Source organism: Quercus suber, unplaced genomic scaffold (assembly GCF_002906115.3).
Source record: "Quercus suber isolate HL8 unplaced genomic scaffold, Cork oak 2.0 scaffold_262, whole genome shotgun sequence".
NCBI lineage: Eukaryota > Viridiplantae > Streptophyta > Magnoliopsida > Fagales > Fagaceae > Quercus > Quercus suber.
In genome coordinates this window covers 892,058-901,473 of record NW_027069718.1, presented here as the reverse complement: position 1 = coordinate 901,473, position 9,416 = coordinate 892,058, and the positions used below count along the sequence as shown (strand labels likewise).

At 35.3% G+C, this 9,416-nt stretch overlaps 1 protein-coding gene across 1 annotated transcript; it reads right to left on the bottom strand.

The window, feature by feature from the left end:
* Positions 1-949: 949 nt before the first annotated feature.
* LOC136070823 (pre-mRNA-processing protein 40A-like) lies at positions 950-8,934 on the bottom strand (the record flags this gene model as incomplete). Its single annotated transcript, XM_065781295.1, is given in 9 exon segments — positions 950-1,014; positions 1,115-1,222; positions 4,945-5,037; positions 5,113-5,160; positions 6,851-6,949; positions 7,092-7,208; positions 7,316-7,369; positions 7,439-7,531; positions 7,676-8,934. Coding segments are annotated over 9 exon segments (719 nt in total), but the record flags the coding sequence as incomplete, so codon positions are not given.
* Between the last annotated feature and the right edge of the window lie 482 nt (positions 8,935-9,416).

The following is a 9,416-nucleotide window of genomic DNA, read 5'->3' as shown; positions in this document are numbered from 1 at the left end:
GCCCAGGTAGCTTGGAGGAGATATACACAAAGAAATCATAAAAGATCCCTGTCCTCAGTCTTGAAATGCACGACAGAAACATAATCTAACTTCTACCACCCCCATCCGACAAGAAATCATACTTCCTTATTCCCAAAGCAAACAGTGCCGGTATTAAATCTTTAACAGTAGGAGTACGTCCAGGTCTATGCCAGAAGTCTGTATGCACCTCACTCCGCCGCATAACACATGACCAAAGAAACTCTCAGCCCCCTTCCTCATGTTCTTCCACATACCACATCCATGTGTCCCTCTAACAACTCTAGTACACCATCCCCCACTGTCCCCCCATATTTGGAAGCTATAACCTGCCTCCATAAACATGTGACCTCAATCCCAATCACAGAGCCACTTCCCAAGCAAAGCTTTTAAACAGCCCAATTTTCCAGATCCCCAATTCACCAGACTCCACTGGCCAAACAACTTTCTCCCAAGCAACAAGAGAGAATTTAAAAAGAGTATGTATCCAAAGACTTTCTAGTATTTATCCCCCCACCCCAAGAAGAAAAAAATAGTATTTGCCCTCTTAGCAATCAAAGTATCCAAAGAGGACAAGGTTTCAAACTGCTCATGGTGTCCGAGCCAATGGACAAGTAGTTTAGAACAGAATCTCTCAAACAATATAGAATTGGCACTAAATAAGTGGAAGTGTGAAATCATCCATCGTAAACAACAATCAATACAAAAAAATGATTTATACAAAAGGAGTTTAAGTGTGTGTATTTTATAAGTTCAAATTTTAGCTTATCTTCACTGCCAAATTATGTTTAGCTATTTAAAGCCTCACTTTTTCTAGGTACAATGATACTTTCACCCAACTTTTTTTAAGCAAAATAAGCCAATGAAAATAAACTATTCCAAATGGACCCTAAGACAAAGTACCATTGTTTCAATTACTAATAAAAATTACCTGAACTCCCGGCTACTGTCAAACTGTGGTTTGCAGTCCTCCCACTTTGAAGATGCAAATATTTCCTGCAATGAAGTAAATAATTAGATAGATGGACAAAATCTTTTTGATACTCAACCATTACATAATGAGCGCATCTCATAGCTGCTACAAAGCATGTTACACCTTTGTTGAACAAAGTAGATGAGCAAAGTCATCCGCAAGGCGTTTACGCTTTTTAGCTTCTTTCTCTTCCTTCTCCCTAACTCGTTCCAGTAACTCATCAAATACCAGCTGCAGTTTAGTAGAACATCATGTCAGATCATTAAGGGGGCATAAGGTACAAGAAAAATGCACACACTGCAGGAAACAAGGAATTTTCTAAATGAATAGATTCAGAAAAAATTTGAATTTCTCAATAGATGTATACAAGCCTTTAGCAACTCAATTACTTCATACAACATGACTGCTTATCAGAAAGAGAGAACTCATCATAGTTAACAAAACATTTCTAAAAATCCAGGCCTTGATATAAAACACATACAACAAAATACTGATTTGGTTAGACAATGTGTGGTTGGTAAACAAGTTTTTGTTATGCGAGCCCACTTAGCTCAAAGGTTAGAGCATCACATTTGTAATGCAATGGTCATATACCATAATTCTTATTACTGGCAACCCAACTATTAGCAATGTAGATAGGTACTATAGGCATATCTTACATGTGATGGCACCTTATAAGTTTCAGATGATAATAGATATATGAAATCATAAACAATGCCTTGCATGCAAGCATTGGTCTTTTAGCGTCTTACTAAAGCATTTTTGTAAACTGTAGACAACCTCTAGGAATGAAAAAAGCTTTTCATCCAAAATTTTATTGATAGCATTTATAAGAAGCACTGCTGCGCAGGTTACAGGATATGTACTTGAGTTAATAACAGACATCATCTAAGGAGATAATGGTGGAGACATTAAGAGATAATAACAAAACAGATAGTGCCACTTTAAGCATTGCAACCTTTTTTTGATAAGTAGCATTGCCACTTAAATTTGAAACTACAAGGCATGGTTGTAGAAAATAAATGGTGGAATTAGGGATGGCAATGGGGTGGGGCGGTGCCAAAGGATGGGTCTTCGCCCCCGCCCCACGTGGTTGTCTTGCCCCATCCCCACCCCTTGAGGCCCTACGAATCCCCGCCCTACCCTGTAAAACTTTACTTCTTATTAATTTTCCCCACACTGCTACAATTTTCTTTAATAAAACCTATTTCATTAATAAAAATATACTTGAAATTACAACTATATTTATTCTATCAAATCAAAGTAATTTTTAGCAAAAACTGAATAATATTATCTAAGTGTTTAACAAGACAATATCACAATAAAAACAAAAATCTCATAGTATAACACATAACAAAATAAAAGCAAAGAGTCATGTTAAGTAGAATAAAATAAGATAATATTAATATGTTTGTTTAAATAGTGGGGTTTAGGGAATGAAAAATTTATAATTATAACCCTTATCAACACAGGGCAGGGCAAAGTGGGTCTAAAAAGTCTAAACCCATCCCCACCTTGCCCCATGGTGCGAAGCTAAAATCTTGGCCTATCCCCGCCCCACGACCTTTGTGGGGCAGGGAAAACCCACACGAGGTGAAGCAGAGAGGGGCAGGGCAAAATTGCCATCCCTAGGTGGAATGTTTCTAATTCTTCATTTTGACTACCATTATTTTATTTGTAGAGTTTGTTAAAGAAAATTCTTCTCAGGAGGCCTCTGCCACTAAAAGTTCTTCAAGCTTTCACAGCCTTCTATTTAAAATTTTAAACCAATAAAGACATTTGTTGCAGTAAATATTTTCTGAAATGTCCCAAATTCCAAATTATGACTTTTTCATCATTTGTAGAGATAGTTTTAGGAAAGTTACATATAACCTATAATTGGGTTAGAAGGAAATCCTGTGCCTTGTCTACAAATGGATTGGTTTAAAAGCTCTACATATATTTGTATTTCCTTGATTAGAATTATGAAATTAATGAGTCTATAAAGGTCTCAAAGGATTTGCAGAGGTTACTTGAGGGAAAAACTTGGAGATGCATGGAAACTAGATACTTTATGAGTTTGGGGGAACAGTAAGCAATGAAAAAAAGAGAATTTTTTATAAGAACTTTTATTGATTATGCAAATAAGGGCACAGCCCAGATACATGGGATGTATACATGAGATGCACCATTAAAGTCGTCTAAAATTACAAAGATCAAGAAACTAAGCAATTTAGAGAAAGAATGGACACATACAGCAGCCATCCAATCATACATATGACGTTAAAAAAATTTAAATAAAAATCATCTTCAACTTCGATTGACACATGACAACCTAAAAGGATTCATTAATAAAATTGAAAGAAAAAAATAAAATAAAAGGATAGGAACCTAGGAGTCAGCACCAAGCAAAAAAAACACTAGGAGTTGGCACCTAGGGTTGGCAGGAGTCGACACTAGACCAAAGAAATTTAAAGAAATTTTCATTCATCCAAATCATCTCCTCAAAAGAGAAAAATAGTTTGCTTATAAAGGAAGCGAAACCCCAATTCTAAATTTCTAATTGGCATAGGAAACTGTACTTATTGAATGAAAAATACCCTAGACTTTGAAATAAAAATATGAGGGCCTAAAATAAATATGAGGGATATCCAAAAAAATAAATAAATAAATTATAATAAAATCCTCCTTGTGCATCCTCCAACATTCTATCCCTAGTTGGAGAAAACTCGACCTCGAGTTTTGAAGTGCTAAAGGATTAGAATTCTAACAAGGAACCAACATCATGACACCAAAGACCCAGCCAGCCACCATCCAATCAAACCAAAGACCTATCTAACTGGCACGGCACGGCAACACCAGAGGAAAAAAATTAAAAAATAAAATAAAATAAAACCTCTATCCCGAACCACCACCATGACACCACTAAAGACAATAAAACACCTAAAAACACAACCACATCAATCACCTAAATCCAACATCAAACCTAGATAACCCATCAAAAACCCATATCTGATTCACACGGGAAGAAGAAGACCCATTTGTTGAGCAAATCCAATTCACACTCCAAGACCGAGCTAAAGTGACTGTGCCGAGATCGATCTAAGTGAAGATTCCAACGATGATGGTGCTATGGTGGTGGTTCAGGAGAGAGTTTTTTGGGTTATGGGTGTGCTGCACTGCTTGCATTGTGGGTGTGCTGGGTTGTGAGTTTGTTGGGCAGTTGTGAAATTTAGGATTAAAAATGTGAAAGGGAGGAAAATAATATTCAATTATAAATTTATAATAGTGATGTAGTATTGAGTCTACTGTATGTGAATGAAAATTAAAGATAGCTAAACTACAAAAAGTAGTTTTTTTTTTTTTTTTTTTTTTTTAAACTAAAAATCTAAGGAGGCCTATGTGAATGCTCTAAGCTTGCTTGGAGTCGGCACCAAGTGAAAAACCCACTAGGAGTTAGCACCTAGGGTTGGCTGGAGTTGGCACCAGACCAAAGAAACTGGAAAAAAAAAAAAAAAATTTAATTAATTCATCCAAATTAGTTCCACATAAGAGTACAATAGTTTGCTTATATAGGAAACAAAACCCTAATTCTAATTGGCGTAGGAAACCCTACTTATTGAATGCCAAAAATTCCCTAAACCTTAAAATAAAAATATGAGGGCCTAAAATACGAACACAATTGATATCCAAAAATAAATAAACTAAATTATAATAAAATTCTCCTGCACCACCGATGTACCCCGTACAATTCCAAATGTAACACATTATACGCAAATGAAATGCATTCCAAATATCTTCATTTTGATATCTTCCAAAACACCTTCCAACATGCCAACAAATCAACTACTCTCTTAGGCATAACCCAATATGTGTGTGTTGAGCAACAAAGCATTCTAATAAAACAAAAAGAACGTGCCCTGCACTGACACAGGAAATAAAGAATAATCAACCACTGAGAGTAAAATAGAGACCTTTAAGTTGACATTTGATACTGGCGGAGAATGAACATCCTTTGAAATAGCAGTCTGGAAGTCTTCAAGTGTCCAGGTAGATGACAGCATAATCTGAAGATCAACAGAACATTAGACACCTAACAAAATTGTTGCAAGTAGAAACAAGACAACTTTGATATATTATACCTTTCCAAGCTTCACTGCATCTCTTATTCGAGTTTTATCCTCATCATACTGCAAATCAAAGGTTTCCAAGTTATTGTTAAAGTGCCACTGTTTTCAACACAGGATGTATATGATACTATAAGCCCAAAAGTTACCAAATACAAGAATTAGCTTTACAAGCCTAACATATTTGCAAACAACAGTTGCTGTTTTGATTTGGATTCTCCTTTTCAAATAAAATCTAACCAAAATCATAAACCAGTTGGCTCAGAAAGAAAAATCCCTCAGTCCCAAAAATGTTTTCCTCTGGGAAAATTAGAATATTTTCAGGAAACTGTAATTAATTTTTCTCATATACTCAATCAGCTTCAATTTTCCAACATTAACCCATTATCTAAAATGTAATAAATAGGGATGAAGGAATTATGGACTTGTAGTACATATCTAATGGTAATTAAAAAATTATTAGCATTAGCTATTCATGTGGAAAAGTTTTTGGTGCAGATGAATAAGAAACAACAACTTACGGATGGGAAGAGTATATAATGTTGCAAGTTCTTGTTCTATTTTTTACAATAAGCAAAACATTGTATTTATCATCAGTGTACTTAATTATGTTTTCTTGTATAGACCTTGTGTACTTGATTTGAGTTTCATTTTAAAAAAAGGTTATTTACTTAAAAATAAATAAATAAATAAAAAGATAAAACGGTCTGCATATGGCACTGAAACTCCTGAAATTAAGAACAGAAAATTTACAAGCAAAACATTGTATTTATCATCAGTGAACTTGATTATGTTTTTTCTCGTATACACCCATGTATTTAATTTCAGTTTTTTTAATAAATTTATTTATGTATAAAAAAAAAAAAATAGAAAATGTTTTGCATATGGCACTGAAAATCCTAAAATTATGAATAAAAAATTTAATGATATGTGACCATAAAATGAGTTTAACTAAAATGAGAACATTAAGATGGATAAGTGGAAATACATAGAAAAAGAGGATTTGAATTTTTTTTTTTTTTTAAATTCATTTAGAGGGAAAAAAAAAAAACAAAACAAAACAAAACAAAAAACAAAAAATGTTTGCATATGGCACTGAAAATCAATGTTTTGCATATGGCACTGAAAATTCTGAAATTATGTATAAAAAATTTAATGATATGTGACTATAAAATGAGTTTAGCTAAAATGAAAATGTTTAAGATAGATAAGTCAAACTACATAGAAAAAGAGGATTTGAAATAAGAAAATTCTCTTAGAAATAGGGGTGGCTCCTATTGATGTTTATGTAAAGATGAGGGGACTACTTGAAAGTTTGGTCATGTTTTCCTATCAAAAAAAAAAAAAGTTGGGTCATGTTCATAGGAAAGCAATTAATGCACCAATGAGAGAGTTGATTCAAGTTAAGGGAATGAAAAATATCGAGGAACACCAAAAATAACAATAATTTTAGTCGGAAAAATAAGGACACGTCAATTAAGGAAGTAATAAAAAGTATTACTTTAGATAAAATAGAATGGCAGAAGAGAATGCATGTGGCCAACTGCAAAAATCTTGTGACAAAGGCTTGTTGTGAAAATAAAAATCAAAGTTACATATTTACTAGACAAAAAAACATGCAAACTAAAGCCCATTAACTAAGTTGCATAAACGAATTCAAAGGACAAACGGCTTTAAGATCTCGGAAAAATCTTCTTGAACATTGATTGAAAAGCTGAAATCTACAAGAACTACAAAGACAAAGTTTAGTTACTTGTTTCTCTAGCTCCTCAAGAACATCTTGAAACAGCTCTTTCGGAGTTGAACCAGAGGTGTTTGATGAAACCGCCACATACGTAGGTATATCTTTAACCTAGAGAGGGAGAAAAGACATTAGACAATACATGGTGCAGCAAGATACAATCCACATAACTAAACTATAACTTACCAGGACCCACATTTGTTGTGCTGACATAAAATAAAAAAATAAAAGTAAAAAATACTTGGCTGCTGACCTTCGTGCTATAATCACGCCAGTGGGTTTTGGCTGTAAGAGTGCCTGCAGCTATATGCTCTTCCATCAATTTACGGAACTCATCACGGTTTTTACGCTCCACCTTTCTCAATTCTTCCTATTTTGAACAAATTAAGATCAGCACATTACACAAAATAAATACAAGAAAAAGGGGGAGAAATGTGGGTTCAAACACTAGCACAAAAAGGCCAAACATTAGAGAACCTTCTCTATCTTCCTCCTCTCCTCCTCTTCCCTCTCTAAATCACGTATATATTCCTGGGACAACAGAACAAAATTAAATTGAAAACCCAATAGAAAACTCCAAAGCTACAGATACAAAATTACCAGAAAAATGTCCAAGCGATCAATTTTTTCAAGACGTGCACATCTTTCATCTGCCTCTAAGCGGTCTTGAAGTTTTCTCCATTGGCTGTCTGCCTGAAGCAAAAAGGTAATGCACAAGTATAATTTTAATAGCCAAAGATAAACAGCAAGAAAGATATATATATATATATATATACATACATATATATATATATATAGAGAGAGAGAGAGAGAGAGAGAACATTGCCTAAAGAGTACCTTAATAAAGTCGCAAGATTGCAAGAATTCCCTGTATTCCATTCTATTACGCTTGCGTTCCTCCTCTAACCTTGCTCGTTCCTAAAATGCAAATTATAAAAACTAAAAGCATAGATGTTTGAAATCCAAAACCTTCAATATCTTTAAATATTGGTATCAGTCTAAGGCCTCCAACCAAAGAACAATATGTAATGGACACAGATAAATTGTTATCTCATGCTAATCATTACAATCATGTAAAACTAAGTAAAAATAACTACTATTACTATTAGCATAAGTTTTCAACATATTGATTAGATCTAAATACTCCCAATTGACAAAGCATGACGCAAAAACTTTCAATGAGTATATCATCATTGGAACTTAACCAAAAAATAGAGTATATTTGCATTCGCATGCAACAATTCACTCAAGGAGTCAACTTTTTTTTATAAACAAAAAATTGAAAATATTGTAAGGGATAGGTGGTGCAACCCTGGACAACCAAATGCATATGAAGCATAAATGAGAAGAGGTACTCATGGGCGTGGGATGTGGAAGAGCACTAGAGAAGGAGCAGAGAAGTTCTTTGGACAGGTAGTGCATAATGTGGGGGAGGGTCACCATATTAGTTTCTGGCATGATCCTTGGTGTGGGAGTAATCCTTTTCCCTGATCTGTTTACCCGTTCTTGATCTAAAGAGGCTTGGATTTCTAACCTCATTGTATCTGTTGCAGCCGGGGGAAGTAGGAGCTGGAATTTTCATTTCCATCAAGCTCCAGAGGATTAAGCTTGAGGATTGGGAGCAGGAAAATGTTTGCTCTTTCATTTTCTATATTCCCATATGCAGGGGTGAGGGGGATAATACTTTGACTTGGAAGTTGACTAAGAAGGGGGTGTTTGATGTGTGTTCCTTCTATAAGTTGTTGTCTGGTTCCTACAATGCGGTTTTTCCTTGGGAGTGTATTTGGTGCACAAAGGTACCTAAACGGGTGTCTATTTTCTTATGGATAGCAGCTAGGGATAGGATACTCACTATCGATAATCTAGTTAAGAGGTGTTAGTTTTTGGTTAACAGGTGTTGCTTGTGTTATTGTGATGGGGAAACTGTGAATCATCTTCTTCTCCACTGTAAGTTTTCTCATGCATTATGGAGTGCAATTTTCAAGGTTTTTGGGATCTATTGGGTAATGCCAAAGACAGTTAGCCCTCTCCACTTTGCTTGGAAAAACTGGTTTGGAAAGCATCTGTCAACCATATGGAATATGGTCCCAGCATGTTTAATGTGGCTGGTTTGGATGGAATGCAATACATGCTTAGAAATCCTCAATTCCCAGTAATTCATTCCGTGATCAAGGCAGGAGTTATTCTGGGGAAGATACGGCACAATCCGGGGCTGATATTTTGCCTGATATTAATGCGATTGCCAAAAGAGATTTGCTGACTTAGACATCTCTTTACGTGTGGAGCGTGGGAAAGATGGACAGTGGGCTGTAGTTTCCTCTTTTATTAAAGACGTGGGCTCTAACCAAATCAGCCATGGAATGAGGCCCAATCTCACAAGGGCCGAAACATGTACACCCAAAACTGGGTTCCCAAACCTAAGCCTACAGCCCAGCCTCAGCAACCTATTATTTCTAAGCCCAAAGCCCATTCTCAGCAACCCAATATAACTAAGCCTAAAACCCAACCCCAGCAACTCATTATTTCCAAGCCTAAAGCCACCCTCTCTCAACAAAAGACTGATGATGCCGTGAAGCTT